The 19,413-nt window shown below is 51.3% G+C and overlaps 1 protein-coding gene across 1 annotated transcript; it reads right to left on the minus strand.

Annotated features, from left to right (window-relative positions):
• Window positions 1-798: 798 nt before the first annotated feature.
• Window positions 799-18,967, minus strand: LOC143350227 (uncharacterized). The gene is made up of 4 exons (XM_076782179.1): window positions 18,949-18,967; window positions 9,595-10,120; window positions 9,430-9,530; window positions 799-908 (listed from the first exon to the last, which is right to left on the minus strand). The coding sequence occupies exons 1-4, from the start codon at window positions 18,965-18,967 to the stop codon at window positions 799-801; spliced, it is 756 nt and encodes a 251-aa protein (XP_076638294.1).
• Between the last annotated feature and the right edge of the window lie 446 nt (window positions 18,968-19,413).

Below are 19,413 nucleotides of genomic sequence, written 5' to 3' on the forward strand. Positions count from 1 at the left end.
GCCCACACACGCGCATCTCCGTGCGCTTCGTGGGCCGGGCGACCCGGACACCCCGCTCGCCCAGCTGCTCCCGGAGCCTCTGGGCGAGTCGGTCGGCCTTCATGCCGCCGTCTGGACCGGGGATCTCCAGCAGGAGACCCCCAGTCACGGCCCGCTTCGCCCTGACGGAAGCGATGCCAAGCTCTTCCAGGGACACATTGTCCCTGGCGAGCCGCATCGCCTCCGCGAGGGTCAGGTCGCCCCCCTGCGCAACGGTCAGCGCTACCACTGCCGTTTTAGGGGGGCGGCCAATTCGCGCCTTCGCAGCCTTTCCTTTGGCCGCGGGCGGCGGGGGCGGAGGCTTGGCATTGCGTCTAGGCATTCCTTGCAAATTCGGCATGGCTCCCGCCTCCGGCTATAGCACTTGCCTCCCCATAAGCAGTGTCTCTTATTAGTAACATTATATCTTACTAAAAGTAAGACAACTTCCGCATATGGACGAGTCCCATCTGCGCTAACTCTTGCTGTGTGGGGGCGAGAATGTTCATATTAGAATATTATATTTTGTAATTGAGATTGTTAAAATATGATGCAAACTAATGTGATAAAAATTATTTCTGCTTTACATATCTTCGACCCACTTGTCTGCTACCATTGTTAAACAATTTTTTTTATTTTTTATGTAAAAAATTTATGAAATCACTTCGGCTATAAATGGTATGGACTGGTCGTACAACTCTTTATATAGTGCATTACTCGGGTGGGGGAGGACTTTGTCTTCTTAGGAATGGGAGTGGTACTCGCTCGTATCTGCCAACATTAGTAGAATTGTATGCCTTCAGCTTCTCCCACAGCATTCTGCAAACTTTGCGTTCTTGGATCTTCTATGGCTTCTCCCACAGCATTCTGTAAACTTTGCATTCTTGGATCTTTTATGGTGTTACAAACATATGTATACTGGTATGTCTAAAGCGGTATTTTATAATGCCCCCATGGCAGCGTCTTGGTTGAATATGGTACGATATATCGTTTGTCATCGTATGGACTCAAAGCAATTTTTGTTTCTGATATCGTGTACACTTCATGCAACATGGATCTTATACACGATTGGTGACAAATCTTTTCAACCTCACCCATCAAACATTGCACATAATCATCAAATGTTATAGTTCGCGCTACAACATTACTCTTGACACCTTTCACCTTTTTCGTATCTTTCTTACCATCGACTTGTATGGCATACATCTTCGCTCTCAATCCAACAAATTCGGACATAATCGCCCCATTGTTTTCATCTTTCATTAAACCTGGTATCTTCTTATTAGCAAGCGCAATACCATATCGATTATCTGCGGGATAATCGCTCGTGTCAAAGCGGGTAATATCGCGTATCAGAAATTCATAAATATCGTCACACTCGATGTAGTAGATTAGACTGTCTGTATCGGTGTACATAATTTTACATTTCTTCCTATGTGCGGGTAACATGTAATCATGATGGAATTCATACAAACAAATCTTAGATATATCTAGTATACACATACCCACATAGATTGGTTTGTTAAATTTTACGAACAATTTATGTAGTTCGATCGCAACTAGGTTTTCCGAAAATATGCTGCGACTATGGAAATTTGGCTTAGCGATCAGTGCCTCTGCACCATATCTCCCTCCCCATTTCGTTACTAATTTTACATCTACATGATTGCGCACATTCTCCATGGTTTTGCCAAACACTGCATTATTCATTAACTTATATAAATTTTTCTCAAAATCGTTTGTAGCAAGAGTTCTGAACTTTGTATTTAGTTCGATGTAATCGCGAAGCCATGGGGATTGGGAAAACTGTAATATGCGGTGAACTTCAGTTACGCGAAGGCCGTGACGAATACATTGCTGCAGATTGCGATAGTGTATTACGTAACGCTTCTTATCGTATAGAGTCGCGAGGAGCTTCTCCTGGCGCTTGCCAGGCGGTTTATCACGTGTTGGGCAGAACGGTAGGTCAGTGTGCGAATCATGCAGATGTTGCGGATACTCCAGGTCGACTTCCAAAATATACCCCATCGATGAGTCTAATGCTACGGCCATTACATTTACATCTTTGTTGTTGGCCCACTGAAAATTGGCATATGGTAATGGTTGACACATTGCCCAGCCGTACAAATTATTTACATCGAAATACATTAAATATGACGACGGTTACGATGGATCGTGCGACTGCATGTACTTGTTGTTGGCTCGCGCGCGTCTGTTGGAACATTGACTCAAACCACCACGTATACCACGTTCGATAAATAGGACCATGTCGATATCGGTAAGAAGTTCGAAATTGATACGTGTATGCTTCAGCATGGCATCCCACGTAAAACCAGGCAAAGTATAATAGTGCACGGGGTCGAGTCCATAGCTTGCGATGCAGCTATTGCGAAAATTTTCAAAAATATCAGCCAACAGCAAGACATCCGTCTTCAGATACAAATCGCTATACTCGCCGAGCGTTTCAATGGAGAACCGCTTCCACACGTTGACAGCGTGTGCGTAGTCGTTTTCGGATACTGTATCGCCAGTTAAGGAACTGTAAAATGAATTGCGTGATGGTAAACATGATTGGTCCAACTTTTCGACACAGTCAATGTACTCGTACGGAAACACCCCATTTCGCGTCAATAAATCAAAATCTTCCGCAGATAATTTTTGAAACTCGGACCGTGTAATTTCAAGTTTATCTTTTCTAAGAAAAGATACCAATTTCTCGAGACTTGTATTTAAAAATTTAAATGAATCGATGAATTGCAATTTTATGCGCTTGCGAGAGTTTGATTCTTCATTCGCGTTTTCAACGTATTTTGTAAATGAAATGTACTTCTCTTTTGTTATCGGCAATACAGTGACATCACCCTCAAATGCTGTGGCTATCTCCTTGATAATAAAATGTGAATCATAACCGGATAAATTGTGAAAGACTATGGGGATGACAAATGCGTCTTTATAATTTAAATTGTGATTTGAATGTACAGGACCTCTGTATCGACCGGTTAAGTGGCAATGATCGCGTACCCGCTTATCATCTCGCGTAAACGGTGTTTCGCATATATGACAGTGTGTTGCCATATTAAAATTTCGTAATTGTTCAGCTGATAAATTTTCCATGGGTACATTGATCGATAAAATGGACTTTACACGATGTGACAAATCTTGAAGTTGTCTCATAAACCATGATACGCAATCGGGATCGCGACGACATTGAAACGTAGATAACGAGTCGTCGTACGAGCACCGCACATAATATCCCACGCTAAATACTTGATGATGCTGGTACATGTATCTTGACGCTTCTCGATCAGTATCCGTTTTCTGCCCTCAGGGGCTGCCAGCCTTTCAGCTGCAGTACGGGCTTAACGAACCCGGGGTACCCGAGTCATACACACACCGTAAGCCTCCTGTTGGTCGTCACAACGACCCATTCACAATTCCCTATTGGTTTTGTGAATGGTACGTGACGGCAGGAGGAACGGGGGTCTTGGCTTAACCGCCTGGGCCACGAGTATGGCGACTCTATAAAATCGCCCTCCAATCCTAAGCTATGGTGCGCGGCGATGGGATGCATGGTTGGGGGAGGAGGCCCAATCCCAAGCGACCACCTCCGGGGAACCTGCCGAACCCCCGGAGTATTAGGCTTACCCGGGTAAGGCGGCTCTGCCCGGGTGGACCTTTATTTCCGACCATCTCGTGGGATTTTTTATGGACTCAGAAAATAAAATGGGGATGGGGCGGGTTTTGTCGGTTGGGGAGGACGGAGACGGGGTTGGGGTTAGGGTGGCGGCGCTCGCGCCCCACTCAGCGCCAGGTCCGGCTTCGTGGAGGGTGGAGGAGGACGACGAGACGGCGTCGGTCTCGTCCTTCTCCTCCAGCACGAGCCACATAGGCTCTAAGAGGAAGAGGACGGGGCAGGCCGTCGTCGAGGTGGGCGGGGCGATGAGCCCGTCGGTGAGGCTGAGTTGCCTCAGGGACGAGGTGACCGAGGAGATATCGGAGAGGATCTCCTCGTCCCTGAGGCGGGTGGAGAAAGTCGCCGCTGCCTGCGCCTTTAAGGGGCAGAAAAGCGGTGGCGCGGAGGCCCTGAAGGCCGCGGCGGAGGAAATGAGGGAGGCGGCGCGGGAGCTCAGAGGGCGGAACGCCCGTCTGCAGCTCCTGTTGGAGGAGGAGCGACAGGGGAGGAGGAGGGCAGAGGCGCTGTGGAACAGCGCGGCCCTTCCTCCCATCCTCCCTCCTCCTCCACCGCCGCGTCCCTCGGCGGAGGTAAATAAGCGGAGTGCGGCGGCAGTGGTGCGGGGCACCGCGGGCCCCTCCACCCGCACTCCGCCCGTGAAGAAGTCCCCGTCCTCCTCAGAAGACGATCTTCTGAGGAGGATTGGGGACATGATTGATGGCAAGCTGGCCGCCTTCCGGGAGGAGCTCCTCGCCGGAAGAGCGGTCAGCAGGAAGGCGGTGCCTCCCCGACCTGTTCCAGTACAGTCGGGGAAGGCAAAGAAGGGCGGAGTGAAGGCTCCGCCCAGCGTTGCGGCACCAGGGCCCCGGGTCGCGACCCCCAAGGGGGGTGGTGTACCCGTGGTCGCGGTGGTCGCGTCCTCCACAGCACCCTCCCAAGGGGGGGTGGCGTGGAGTGAGGTGGTGGGGCGGAAGGCGAAGCGGGCGGCGAGGAAGGCCTCGCAACCGCAGCCTCCGCCTCCGCCGCCGGCGGCCAAGGTAAAGGCCGCGAAGGTCGGGAAGGCACGACCAGGTCGTCCCCCAAAAACGGCAGCGGTGACGCTGACCGTTGCGCAGGGGGGCGACCTGACCCTCGCGGAGGCGATGCGGCTCGCCAGGGAGAATATCTCCCTGGAAGAGCTGGGCATCGCCTCCGTGAGGGCGAAGAGGGCCGTGACCGGGGGTCTCTTGCTGGAGATCCCCGGTGCAGAAGGCGGCGCGAAGGCGGATCGTCTCGCCCAGAGGCTCCGGGAGCAGCTGGGCGAGCGAGGTGTCCGGGTCGCCCGGCCCACGAAGCGCACGGAGATGCGCGTTTGTGGGCTGGACGACTCGGTCAGCGCACAGGATGTGTCCCGTGCCCTTGCGAGGGCGGGGGACTGTCCTGTGGAGGATCTGCGGGTCGGAGAGATCCGCAGGTCGCCCTCCGGCCTCGGGTCGGTGTGGGCCCGGTGCCCCCTCTCCGCCGCCCGTAAGGTGGCGGAATCCGGGAGGGTGTTGGTGGGGTGGGTTTCGGCGCGAGTGGAAATCCTCGCGCCGCGCCCGCTCCAGTGTCACCGCTGCCTCGAATTGGGGCACGTGAGGCAGTGGTGCACCTCGCCGGTGGACCGCAGCGGTCAGTGTTACCGCTGCGGTGCCAAAGAGCACCGTGCGAGCCAGTGCTCGGCGGCCCCCCACTGCCCGTTGTGTGCGGACATGGGGAGGCCAGCCGATCACAGGGTGGGGAGCAAGAAGTGCTCCCCCCCCTCCCGGAAGGAGAGGAAGAGGCGGGCTGCACCGGCTCCGGTGCCGAGGGCGGTGGCATCGTCCTCGATGGAGGTGGACGGTGCTACGGGGACGGACGGCCGGGAGGAGGCTGGCGCGGCCATTAATTAATGCCGCCCCGCCTCCTCCTCCAGGCCAACCTCAACCACTGCCGCGCGGCACAGGACTTGATGTCCCAAGTCCTCGCGGAGTGGGGGGTTGGCCTGGCGGTCGCCGCCGAGCCGTACCGCGTCCCTGATCACCCTCATTGGGTGGGCGACGCGGACGGCTTGGTGGCGACGGTATGGGGAGGGGGCGACGGGTCCCCACCGTTCTCCTTGTTGGAGCGCGGTCGGGGATTCGTCGCCGTGGACTGGGGGGGAGTCGCTGTGGTGGGGTGCTACATTTCGCCCCGTAGCGGTCACGCTGCGTTCGAGCTGTACTTGGCCGAGGTCGCGGCATGCGTGCAGCGCTGCGCGGCCCGGCCGGTGCTGGTCCTGGGGGATTTTAATGCCAAGTCGGTGGCTTGGGGATCCCCCAGGACCTCCGTTCGCGGCGGGATCCTGGGCGATTGGGCGGCGGGGCTCGACCTCCGGGTATTGAACCGGGGGTCGGAGCACACATGCGTGCGGCGATATGGGGGGTCCATCGTGGATGTTGGATTCGCGACCCCCAACGCCGTGCGCATGGTGTCGGGTTGGCACGTGGTCGCGGGGGCAGAGACACTCTCCGATCACCGGTACATCCGGATGGAGGTCTCTGCCGCCGCGAGTGCATCCCGACACGGCCGCCTGCGTGGCACCCCACCACGCCGCTGGGCGCTTCGGCGCCTCGACAAGGACGCCCTGATGGCAGCTGCCCTCGCTGCAACTTGGCCGCAGGGAGCGGCCGAGTTGCCGAGCATAGAGGAGGAGGTCGCCCGGCTCGGAGCATTGGTCGCGGGTATTTGCGACGCGGCGATGCCTCGGGTCGGGCGGGCTTCTCCTCGCCGGGCGGTGTACTGGTGGTCGGACGCGATCGCGGAGTTGCGAGTCGCGACTGTCCGCGCCCGACGCCAGTACACCCGCGCGCGCCGTCGTCAACGTACAGGCGACGGCGTGGCGCGAGCGAGGGCAGCTGATGACCTGTATGGAGCATACCGCGTGGCGCGGGTTGCTCTGCAGGTCGCCATCAAACGGGCCAAGACCCAGGCATGGAAGGAGCTCCTCCAGACCCTTGATGGCGATCCATGGGGGCGCCCATATAAGGTGGTGCTGAATAAGCTCCGCCCGTGGACGCCCCCCGTCACCGAGGGTCTTGACCCCCGGCTGCTGGAGGACGTGGTCAATACACTCTTCCCAATTGGGGAGAGGGGACCGCGTCCTCCGGCGGCGGCGGCTGTCCCAGTGGAGTGGACGGTCGAGCTGGGGGTCACGCAGGAGGAGCTGGCAGCGGCCATCAGACGGCTCGGGGTTCGTAACACGGCCCCGGGTCCGGATGGTGTGCCCGGCCGGGTTTGGGTCTTGACCCAGGGCGTCCTTGGGGCCGACCTCAGGCGGTTGTTCGACCGCTGCCTGAGGGACGGGCGATTCCCCCCCAGTTGGAAGGTGGCGAGGATGGTCCTCCTCCGGAAGGAGGGTCGGCCCGCGGAGTCTCCCTCCGCATACCGGCCCATTTGTCTCCTCGACGAGGTGGGCAAGCTCTTCGAGCGTGTGATTGCTGCCCGCCTCGTCGAGCACCTGTCGCGGGGTGATCCCGGTCTGGCCGACTGCCAGTTCGGTTTCCGGGGGGGCCGATCGACTATCGACGCGATAGGTCGTGTGAGGGCCCTCTCGGGGGCGGCCGTCTCCCGGGGAGGGGTGGCATTGGCAATATCCTTGGATATTGCCAATGCCTTTAACACCCTCCCCTGGGAAGAGATAAGGAGGGGACTCGAATATCATCGGGTCCCCCCTTGTCTCAGGGCGGTCGTCGGGGATTATCTCCGCGGCAGGTGGATCGAGTATCCGGGCCGGGATGGTGATATGCGGAGGGAGGTGTACTGCGGTGTTCCGCAGGGGTCGGTCCTCGGGCCACTCCTGTGGAACATCGCGTACGACTCGGTGTTGCGGGCCGGCCTCCCCGACGGCGTCAGCACGGTGTGTTATGCGGATGACACACTGGTGCTGGCCGTCGGGGCGCACTGGGGGAGGGCCATGCGTCGCGCGGAGGAGGGGTCGCAACGCGTCGTCGACCGGATCAGGGGGATGGGGATGACGGTGGCGGTCCATAAGACCGAGGTGATTGCGTTTCATTCACCTCGGCAGGATCCGCCACCCCCTCTGATCCGGGTGGGTGGGGCTGACATCGAGGTGAAGCCCCAGATCAGGTATCTGGGGCTGATCCTCGATAGCCACTGGCGTTTCGAGGAGCATTTCCGCTGCCTGGTCCCCCGGTTGGAAAGGATGGTTGCGGCTCTGGGCCGGATCCTGCCCAACCTGGGGGGCCCGGCGGGCCGAGTTCGTCGCCTCTATGTGGCAATGGTCCAGTCGGTGGCCCTATACGGGGCCCCCGTCTGGGCGGACGACCTGGCTGCCTCCCGGCGCGGCATGACTATGCTGCGTCGGGTGCAGAGGCGCATGGCGCTCAGGGTCGTCCGCGGGTATCGGACCATGTCACATGAGGCGGCGACGGTTCTAGCGGGGATGCCGCCCATGGACCTGCTCGCGCGGTCGCACGCGGTGATGTACCGGCACCGCGTCGACCGTCGCGCGGGGGTGGGGGCGGTCCCGGGCGGGCAGGAACCTGCTTGGGGCGATTTGAAGCGCCAGGCCCGGCAGTCCGTGTTGCTCGCGTGGCAGGAGCGGCTGGCTCTGCCAACCGCGGGGCACCGGACTGTCGGGGCGGTTCGGCCACTCCTGAAGGAGTGGCTGGACAGAGGCCATGGCAGCCTCACCTACCGGATGGCACAGGTATTTTCCGGGCATGGCAGCTTCGGAAGATACCTGTGCCGGATAGGGAAGGAGCCGACGGCGCGTTGCTGCCACTGCGACGCTGAGCAGGATACGGCGGATCATACCCTGGAGGTATGCCCCGCGTGGGAGGGGGAGCGCCGTGTCCTGGTCGGCGTCGTCGGGCGGGATGTCTCGCTGCCGGGCGTGGTGCGCGCCATGCTCGGCAGCGAGGAGAAGTGGAGGGCCGTGGCCTCCTTCTGCGAGAACGTAATGTTGCAGAAGGAGGCCGCGGGGAGGGAGCGCGAGCTTCAGCGGCGGGCTGAAGCTCGCGCTCGTGCAGTGGCCCGAGGTCGTCGCCCGGTCGCGAGGCGTCGCGGGCGGCCGCCTCGGCGTGGCGGATGACCTAGGCTGGGAGGGGGGTCCTGAGGGGACCCTCCTCCCGCCAGGCGGCGCCGGGTCGGACCGGTTGGGGGTAGGAGTGCCTCCCCCTACCGGTCCGACGCAAGGGGAGGCACCCTCGGCGGTCTGGTGCGGCCATGAACGCCCGGCCGCCGAGGGGTGGAAACGGGGTCGCGGGCGGTTGCGAGTTGGGGCTCGCAGCCGCCACTAAACGCGGCCCCGGGACGGATAGCGGCGGGATGGAGTGGCCCCGTCCCGCCGCTATGAGGCAGTGTGTCTACTGGGGGGACCGATTGTCCCCCCGGGGGATGGGCGCGAAAGCGCGGGCACGGGGAGGATACCGGAAGAATGCTTCGAGCGATTCCCGGTATCCTCCCAAAGCGTGCCGAAGGGTCACCGTGGGATTTTTAGTGGGTAGGTCCCGCGCCTGTCGTTGTACGGGCGCGGGGAATCCCACACACCCCTCCCACCTCTCCCCAAGGAGGTGGGAGGGAGTCTTTCGAAGATTTTCCCCACGACAAAAAAAAAAAAAAAAAAAAAAAAAAAAAAAAAAAAGTATCCGTTTTCTCCAAGATGCATTCCAGATCGGCATACACGATAAACGGAACACGCTCTTTCCTGTTATAGTTGCTGAAGCTGAGCCTCTTACTGCCATCATAATTTGGCAATATGTTTGCGCAATCATTCATCTTCTCACAATCCATGGTGTGAGCTTCCAGCTTCTCATTCGAGCTAAAGTAGTGTAAACATCTGCAATAACAGGCATAATTTTTATCTAACATAAAATATTTAAAAAGATTTATTATATACATACCTATCAGAAAAGTATTTCCTACCATTATGTTTACTCAATTGGGTGCATACGAGGCGAGATAAGTTCTTAATCCATGCGAAATGTCCCATGTCGTTTGCTCCTTCTAAATACAAAAAATTGACATGCCTCTCGATCTTCTTATCAGTGACTCGTATTGGTAACACCTTCTTATTCTCAATGGTATAGACATTGATGGAGATGTTGTTGATATATTCAAACTTTTTAATTTGGTTCAATGTCATTGGAAATTCAATATCCTGGATATTCAACACTGTTGTATAATGAGGATATGACGATGCCAGAGATACGTGACTTTCGGCTGGATACAGAGCGGCCACCACCAACCACGCAAAACATGCATTGTCCGTTGAACATACATTGACTACCGCTTTCTTTAGTCGTATCTCTCGCGGTTGTATGACACATCCTGCATGCATCGGCATATATTTATTTACATTAACAATTAAATTCAGTATACGCGACAGCGCCCACCCACTATCGTGTTCCTGAAACTCGTCTAAGGATGCTAGAATGGGATCGATGACACGTAAATCATACCATTCGCGTAGGTCAGACAAGCGAAAAAGTTCACAGTTTTTCGTGTTAACACTTTTGTTTGCACATTTGTTACCAGCCACAAATTTACCGTTAAGTATAGCATTTATTTTTACACTATCATGTTTCAGCACAATGTTCCGCACATGATCGACTACAATATCTCTCGCATCTTCGAGAAAATTGCGAGGCTCTATGTGGTTAGAATTTATCACCGCACCGGTCAATATACGGTTAACGAAAGCTGTATCAATTTCATGCCATCTGAGTCTTGCACTATGTCCAGCACCCACATGTACAAATCGATTGCGTGTCGAATTTTTTAGACTTTCTAATCTAGCGATACGGGCAATCAATGATTGTTTTTCGCCGATTGAGAGTCGCAGTCTTTTGATTCGGCTTCGTTCCCCCAACGAATTGAGATAGTCGCCAAGTCGATGTTCCCATAAATTGTATTCTTCCACCGTCCCTAATTGAACAGCTTGCTCATACAGCTCCTGCTCTTGATGATCCATACTGTCGTCTTTTGTGTTAATGTGTATAGTGATGCACACGATATATTACAAAAAATCACCGTTCCCGATGATGCTCTCGGTGATGCTCGCGATATATTACAGAAATCTGTGTCCGCAAATGCAATGTTATACCTTTTGCAGAGGTTGTGTTTTTGTTTGCATGTGTTCGTCCACAAATGCATTGTATACGTTTTTGCATATGTTCAGTGTAATCTAAAACACTTTGCAAAAAAAAAAAGCGTTGCGCTTTTCGCAGAAGAAGAATATGCGGCACAAAATAAGAAGATGAACAATGTGTATGTAAAATGGTTGGGGCTCAATAACTCGCACAATTCGTGGATCCCATAAAAATTATTGGGTATAGTGTGAACGTAAAAAAATGATCTATGTCGCGAAGAATATTATTTGTTTGCATCATCCTGCGAATGTAATGTTATACGCTTTGCAGAAGTTGCATGTTTAGACGTGTTCAAGGTAATCTAAAAGACATTTTTGCAAAAGTTGCACTTTTCGCAGAAGAACATGTGATATAAAAAATTCCTCTCCCCACTACGCGCCACCCGCTTCCCCTGATACATATGATGCAACGTTGCATTTAAGTGCTGCACAATATTCACACTCGTTTGATAGTATCGTCGTGAAACATTATCTATTGAATTCTAAGTTCAAATTTTTTCTAAAAAAATGAATTATTGCATTCCTTGCGATACAGCATGCACAAGTAATGAGTAAGTATTATTATCACCATTTTTTCTTATCGTCATTACTTATTGTCATTACTTACCTTTTATTCTTTATTTACTTTTCTACATGTAACAATAGCAAGAAACAGCATTCAACGCCTCATATACTGGGAAGGAGGTTTGCCCTCACATCCACAGCATACAAGTATTTGGATATTGCAATCGGTGTAGGACCTGTATCCACCGTGGAAATTATACTTGGCGATACTCGAGGAAATACATTGTTGCTGTCTTACTCAACATGGATGGTGTTTATTCAGAAACGCGAGGATATCAAACAACATGTGCTATCAGCTCCTTCTCCAACATCGTTATCAATTTGTGATTTGGTGCTTACGGTTGTTGCAATGCGTGATATGAACATTGTACAAGTGAAATTGCATGATGCTTGCATGTATATGAAACCGACAACTCTATTATTTTTATTCGAACTGGAACAGTGCATTGAGCATGCATATTCGTGACTATGCCAAAATACGCACTATGTTGGTGAGAAATACCAAGAATTTACAAATATTTTAAAACGCAATAGTATTATACGTAAACGTGATGCAGACAAAATCCTTCGTGAATATTACGACAAAAATTCGCCTGTAGATTGCGAGCTGTTGGCATATGCGCTGGATAACATTTTATATGATGCTATTAATAATTAAAAATAAAAATTACTTCTAATTTTTGTGGAATAAAATTACACAATTTATACATGCACTGAATTGTGATAAAAAAATTAAATATATCACTTTCTCGAAATAGTCAAAAGACGTCTAATTTCTTTCCCCACCTCCTCTTTATCGACCTCTGATAATTACCTTTGATAATTACCACTTCTTTTTACCAGATGCATCTAATTTATCTCCCCTTCCCTTTTTATCGATATCAGGCTGTTAAAATAGGTGCGAGTCGGTCTTTGGGGGGTTTTCTCCCCTGACCTGATCTCTCACCCTTTAACGGAGAGTCCGAATTTCGAGGGATTGGAATTGTGTGGGAAAGTGAATTGTACATTTAAAAATTTCCTTCGCCTGGTCCATTGGACACAGGCCGTTTATTTAAACAAAAAATAAAATTTAAATTAAACAAAAATTAAGGAAATTTAAAACAATCGAAATTAAATTTATTTATTATTTAAAAAAATTGCAGGAAAAAACCCCGAGCTGATGGCTCGGGAAAAAAAACCTGCGCCGCCGTTGGCCCCTACGGCTCTCGTCTCGGTCTTCTGTAATCAAAAAGAAATACCGAAATCCGGCGGTTAATACCTGACAACGCTCGGTGCGTTGTCTGACTCGCTCTAATCCATACGCTCCTTCTTCCGTTTACGGTAAACAGGAGCGGGATACTTACACAGCGATACACAACTGTGTTAGTGGACTGTATTATTATTTCAACGTTTCAGATTTTGGAAACGTTGAATTGCAGATGGGGAAGACGAGATTTTAATCTCGATCTTCCCACTGCTGCAGGCTTGGTTTTCGCAGGAGAGGACAACAAGTGGAGGTTGTAAGGCTCCAAAGGTTGTCAACTTCGCGGTCCCTCGCCGATCCCTGGTCCGTACGGGACCGGTGTGATGCAGAGCCTTAACTGCGCAAAGGCGACTGATTATTAAAGGTCTAACAGCACGGTGCCCTTTGAACGTAGTTCTACGTCGAGTGTCCGTACCCACTGAAGATCTGGAACCCACGCTCGAGCAGGTCGAAACCAGCCGAGATATTTACCCAGGGAATGCCAATAAGGCCCCTATCGGGTGTTATCCCAAACTTTTGTTTCGACCTTGGAAAACGACGAACCCAACCCAGGGAGTATGCAACAAAGTTGCCCTATAGATTGGGTTTTTGAACCGTGCAATAGCCAAGCAGAGAATCAAGAAATTCTCTCGGTTCTCGAACACGACCACTGATTACAGCAATCCGTGTTCCTCGTCGCAACGGTGGCGATAATCAAGCACTATTTAAGTGTAAATTTGATTATGCTCAGCCACCGATTGCGGGTTAAAGCTTTGGAAAGATAATTACGCTGATTTTATCCATTTCCACTTCTACACGATCACTAATTACTGCAATACGTGTTTATTCAGCACCGATGGCGGTAACCAATCACTATAAAAGTGTAAATTTGGTACTTTTCAGCCATCGGTTGCTTTTTGAGCGAAGTGGAAAGAAAATCAGTTGGATTTTGTTTCTTTCCAAAATGGTTCGTTCGTCGCGGTAACCGATTTCTGCATGTGAACGTATGGCCGGACTTTTTTTTTTCGACTCAAGGGCAGGATTATTTAAATCCGCTACAGTCTCAATTCCGAGCAACTTTGTTCACATAATTCTACGACAAGTTAGACAAAACTAACTTGTCGAGAATCGGTCTCCGACTTCAGACGAGGTCGACGATGAGGTCCGCTCTCGTCGAGAACCAGATCGCGAGTCCACCTGAGACATACCTGCTTAACCATGGCCACGAGGGAGGGGAAATTTTCATCTCGTGGCGCTGTCTGGTCTAAGCTGTGTGTCTCTTATTAATTTTGAATCCTCTCTTCGTTTCGGCATAGTAACACCTGTTCTATAGGAACCGTTACTGGGCCGATCGCGGAATTGTTATCGAATGTAAATACGGAGTTTTCCTATGCGGTATTGTTTCTGGAACGTATTACGCCTCAGAGAAGCCTCTGGAATGTCGCGTAAACGAGGAACAATACCGTACAAGAAATGGCCCGTTTTTCTCTCGATCACGCGATGGTTTAACCGACGTTTTTCGATTGTCAAATTAACGCGATATTTAAACACAGGCAATTACCATCTTTCATTTTCTAACATCTGCTAATTACCAGCCGTTAATGCCAATTATCGATCGTTGATACTAATTACCGACCATAGATACTAATGAACAACCATAGATACTAATTACCGACTATAGATACCAATTATCGACTGTCGGTAATAGTTACCGACCTCCCACTCCGACTGTCGGCCACCCTCCCGACGGACTCACCATGGGCCCCCCACTCCGACACGCAGGCCCCCCCACTCCTCACTCTCATCGCCCCACTCCCCCCACCCCCTCGGAACCAACTATCCAGAACTCCCCTTTCTCACCTACTTGTAAACAAGCAGTAAGCTGGTATGCAAGCCGTGAGTTAGTAAGAAAACAGTAAGTTAGTAACAAAGCAGTAAGTTAGTAACAAAGCAGTAAGCTTGTAAGCAAGCAGGAAGCTAGTAAGGAAGCATTCCGCTAGTAAGGATGCAGTAAGTTAGTAAGAAAGCAGCATGTTAGTAAACAAGCAGTGAGCTAGTCAGAAAGCATTTAGTTAGTAACAAAGCAGCAACCTAGTAAGCAAGTAGTAAGAAGGTAAGCAAGCAGTAAACTAGTAAGCAAGTAGTAAGCTAGTAAGGAAGCAGTGTGCTAGCAAGCGAGCAGGGAGCTAGTAAGGAAGCAGTATACTAGTATGCAAGCAGTAAGCGAGTAAGCTAACTGTAAGATAGTAAGCAAGCAGTAATCTAGTAAGCATGCATTGAGCCAATAAGCGGGCAGGAAGGTAGTAAGCAAGCATTATGCTGGAGATCAAGCAGCAGGATGGCAGGAATGCTGTTAGCTATTCAGCAAGCAGTAAACTAGTAAGCAAGCAGTAAGCTAGCAAGCAAGCAGTGAGTTAATAAACGAGCAGGTATGTAGTAAGGAAGCAGTATGCTAGTAAGCATGCAGTAAGCAAGTAACGAACAAGTAAGCTAGTATGTAAGCAGCATGCCAGTAAGCAAGCAGTGAGCAAGTAAGCGAGGAGGGAGTTAGTAAGGAAGCAATATGATAGTGAGCAAGCTGCAGGCTGGTAAGCAACCAGTAAGCTTGTAAGCAAGGAGTATGCTGGTATGGAAGCAGTTAGCCACTAAGCATGTATTAAGCTAGTAGCAAAGCGGTAAGTTAGTAACAAAGCAGTAAGCCATTAACCAAGCAGTAAGCTAGTAAGCAACCAGTAGACTACTAAGCAAGCAGTGAGCTATTAAGCGAGCAGGGAGCTAGTAAGGAAGAAGTATGCTTGTAAGCAAGTAGTAAGTAGGTAACCAAGCAGTAAGCTAGTAAGCAAGTAGTAAGCTATTCAGCATGCAGTGAGCTAGTACGCGAGGAGAAAGCTAGTAAGGAAGCAGTTTGATAGTAGCACGGGGTAAGCTGGTAAGCAACAAGTAAGCTAGTAAGCAAGCAGTAAGCTGGTAAGATAGCAGTTAGATAGTATGCGAGCAGGAAGCTAGTTAGAAAGCAGTATGCTAGTAAGCTAGCTGTAAACTAGTAAGCATGCTGTGAGCTAGTAAGCGAGCAGTAAGCAAGAATGCATGCTGCAAGCTAGCAAGCAAGCAGTAAGCTACAAAGCAAGCAGCAAGATAGCAAGCAAGCAGTAAGCTAGCAAGCAAGCAGTAAGCTAGTAAGCAAGCATTTAGCTAGTAAGGAGCAAGCAGAAAGCAAGCAGAGAGCTTGTAAGAGAGCAGGGAGAACGTAATGAAGCAGTGTGCCAATGAGCAAGCAGTAAGCTAGTAAGCAAGCATTATGCTGGAAAGCAAGCAGCAGGCTAGCAAAAAAGCAGTAAGCTAGAATGCAAGCAGCATGCTAGTAAACATGCAGTAAGCGAGCAAGCTAGCAGTAAGCTGGTATACAAGCAGGGAGTTAGTAAGCATGTAGTAAGCTGGTAAGAAGGCAGTTAGCTAGTAACCGAGTTGTAAGCTAGTAAGCAAGCAGTGAGCTAGAAAGCGAGGAGGAAGCTAGTAATGAAGCATTATGCTAGTAAGTAAACAATAAGGTTGAGAACAAGCAGCAAGCTCGTCAGCATGCAGTAAGCTAGAAAGCAAGCTGCAGGCTAGTAAGAAAGCAGTAAGCTAGCAAGAAAGTAGTATGCTGAGTAAGCAAGCAGCTGGCAAGTGGGAAAGCAGTAAGTCTAGAAGGAAGCAGGAATGTAGTAAGGAAGCAGTTAGGTAGCAAGCATTCAGTAAGCTAATAAGCAAGCAGTAACTTAGTAACAAAGCAGTATACTGGTATGCAAGCAGTAAGCTAGTAAGCAACCAGTAAGCTAATAAGCAAGCAGTAAGCTTGTAAGCTACAGTAGGCTGGTAAGCAAGCAGTGTATGTCATTAGTAATGCTAATATGCGTGTGCTAATGCTATGTGTAAATTATCTAGTAAGCAGCAGGAAGCTACTAAGCAAGCAGTAAGGTTCACGGCAAGCAGTAAGCTACGAAGCGGGCATTAAGCGATAATGCTAGTAGTAAGCTATTAAGCAGCCAGTAAGCTAGTACGCAAGCAGTTAGCTGGTAGGCGAGGAGAATGAATGTAAGGAAGCAGTATGCTAGTAAGCAAGCAGTAAGCTAGTAAGCATGCAGGAAGCTAGTAAGCGAGCAGGGGGATAGTATGGGAGCAAAATGCCAGTAAGCAAGCAGTAAGCTAGAACGCAAGCTGCAATCTAGTGAGCAAGTAGTAAGCTTTTAAGGAAGCAGTATGCTAGTAAGCAAGCAGTAGGCTAGAAAACAAGCAGCAAGCTAGCAAGGAAGCAGTACGCTAGTAAGCAAGCAGTAAGCTAGAAAGGATGCAGTTAGCTAGTAAGCAAGCAGGAAGGGAGTAAGCTAGCAGTAAGCTAGTAAGCAAGCAGTAAGATAGTAGGCAAGCAGTGAGCTAGTAAGAAAACAGTATGCTAGTAAGGAAGCAGTAAGCTAGAATGCAAGCAGCAAGCTAGTAAGCAAGCAGGAAGCTAGAAAGCAAGCTGCAAGATAGTATGCAAGCAGTAAGCTAGAAAGCAAGCAGCCGGCTGTTAAGAAAGCGGTTAGATATTGAGCAGGCAGTAGGGTACTAAGCAAGCAGTAAGCTTGTAACCAAGCAGTAATCTAGTAAGCAAGCAGTAAGCTAGTACGCATGCAGTGTACTAGATAGCAAGCTGCAAGATAGTATGCAAGCAGTAAGCTAGAAAGCAAGCAGCAGGCCATTAAGAGAGCGGTTAGTTATTGAGCAGGCTGTAGGGTACTAAGCAAGCAGTGAGCTAGCAACCAAGCAGCAAGGTAGTAGGCAAGCAGTAAACTTGTACGCAAGCAGCAGGCTGGTAAGAAAGCAGTATGTTAAGAAGAAAGCATGAATGTAGTATGAAAGCAGTTCGGTAGTATGCAAGCAGTAAGATAGTAACAAAGCAGTTTGCTAGTAAGCAAGCAGCATGCTCGTAAGAAAGCAGTTATTTAGTACGGAGGCATTAGGCTAGTAAGCAAGTTGCAAGCTAGTAAGCGAGAAGCAAGCTAGTAAGCGAGAAGCAAGCTAGTAAGCGAGCATTAAGCGATTACGGTGGCAGTAAGCTATTAAGCAGCCATTAAGCTTGTAAGCAAGCAGTGTGCTAGTAAGCGAGCGTTGGGCTAGCAAGCGAGCAGGGAGCTTGTATGCAACCAGTAATCTAGTAAGCGAGCAGGGAGCTAGTAAGCAAGCAGGAAGCTAGCAAGGAAGCAGTATGGTAGAAAGCAAGCAGTAAGCCTGTAAGCGAGTCGGGATCTAGCAAGGGAGCAGAATGCTTGGAGGGCCGTGGCCTCCTTCTGCGAGAACGTAATGTTGCAGAAGGAGGCCGCGGGGAGGGAGCGCGAGCTTCAGCGGCGCGCTGAAGCTCGCGCTCGTGCGGTGGCCCGAGGTCGTCGCCCGGTCGCGAGGCGTCGCGGGCGGCCGCCTCGGCGTGGCGGATGACCTAGGCTGGGAGGGGGGTCCTGAGGGGACCCTCCTCCCGCCAGGCGGCGCCGGGTCGGACCGGTTGGGGGTAGGAGTGCCTCCCTCTACCGGTCCGACGCAAGGGGAGGCACCCTCGGCGGTCTGGTGCGGCCATGAACGCCCGGCCGCCGAGGGGTGGAAACGGGGTCGCGGGCGGTTGCGAGTTGGGGCTCGCAGCCGCCACTAAACGCGGCCCCGGGACGGATAGCGGCGGGATGGAGTGGCCCCGTCCCGCCGCTATGAGGCAGTGTGTCTACTGGGGGGACCGATTGTCCCCCCGGGGGATGGGCGCGAAAGCGCGGGCACGGGGAGGATACCGGAAGAATGCTTCGAGCGATTCCCGGTATCCTCCCAAAGCGTGCCGAATGGTCACCGTGGGGTTTTTAGTGGGTAGGTCCCGCGCCTGTCGTTGTACGGGCGCGGGGAATCCCACACACCCCTCCCACCTCTCCCCAAGGAGGTGGGAGGGAGTCTTTCGAAGATTTTCCCCACGACATAAAAAAAAAAAAAAAAAAAAAAAAAAAAAAAAGGGAGCAGAATGCTAGTAAGCTAGCAGGAAGCTAGTAAGGTAGCTGTTTAGAATAAAGTATAAGAATTAGGATAAGATGCAGAAATACGTTTCTTGTACCTTCTTCGTGTTTGGATTAAGGTGCGAGCAGTGTGGATTGCGTGAGAGAGAGAGAGTGAGTGAGTGTTGTGAGAGCCTGTCATGTGTGCCGACGGTTGACGCGACCGTCACCGATCTATGGACGAGATTTGAAAGACCAACTGTTTGTCGTGCGCGATCCTGTAACGGCAGAACGATCCAAGCTGACGATCCGATTGAGCGTGATATCGAGAACGAACCTTCGTCGCCCTTGCGCATTCTCCTAGGGAGTCGCCCTTCCAATTGTTATCGGACACGTGCCCAGCGCGTCCCAGTTACGCATGCCGCAGTGTGAATGTTGTGCAATCTTACAATAAATTTGTGACTGTGTGAATTGCTCCGCCATTCTTCGCGTCCCTGTTCCTCGTCCGCGCCTCTTTTCGACTGTGCATTAACAGTAGCAGTATGCTAAAAAGCAAGCTGCAGGCTAGTAAGCGATCAGTAAGCGAGTAATCAACAAGTATGCTAGTAGGCAAGCAGTAAGCTAGTAAGCAAGCAGTAAGCTAGTACGCGAGCAGGGAGCTAGTAAGGGAGCAGAATGCTAGTAAGCAAGCGGTAGGCAAGCAACTTACCTGTAAGCTAGGAAGCAAGCGACAGGCTAGTAAGAAAGCAATTAGCTAGTAGGAAAGCAGTAAGCTTGTAAGCAAGCAGTAAGCCGGTAAGCA

This window comes from Colletes latitarsis, chromosome 14, assembly GCF_051014445.1.
Source record: "Colletes latitarsis isolate SP2378_abdomen chromosome 14, iyColLati1, whole genome shotgun sequence".
Lineage (NCBI taxonomy): Eukaryota > Metazoa > Arthropoda > Insecta > Hymenoptera > Colletidae > Colletes > Colletes latitarsis.

Bases quoted from the DNA above. Each gene is read 5' to 3' on its own strand.
- LOC143350227 (XM_076782179.1), bottom strand. The intron at 9,531-9,594 runs GTATGTATATAA...CTGTTATTGCAG, and splicing joins AGGAAATACTTTTCTGATAG to ATGTTTACACTACTTTAGCT. The intron at 909-9,429 runs GTAAGAGGCTCA...ACACCATAAAAG, and splicing joins ATTGCCAAATTATGATGGCA to ATCCAAGAATGCAAAGTTTA.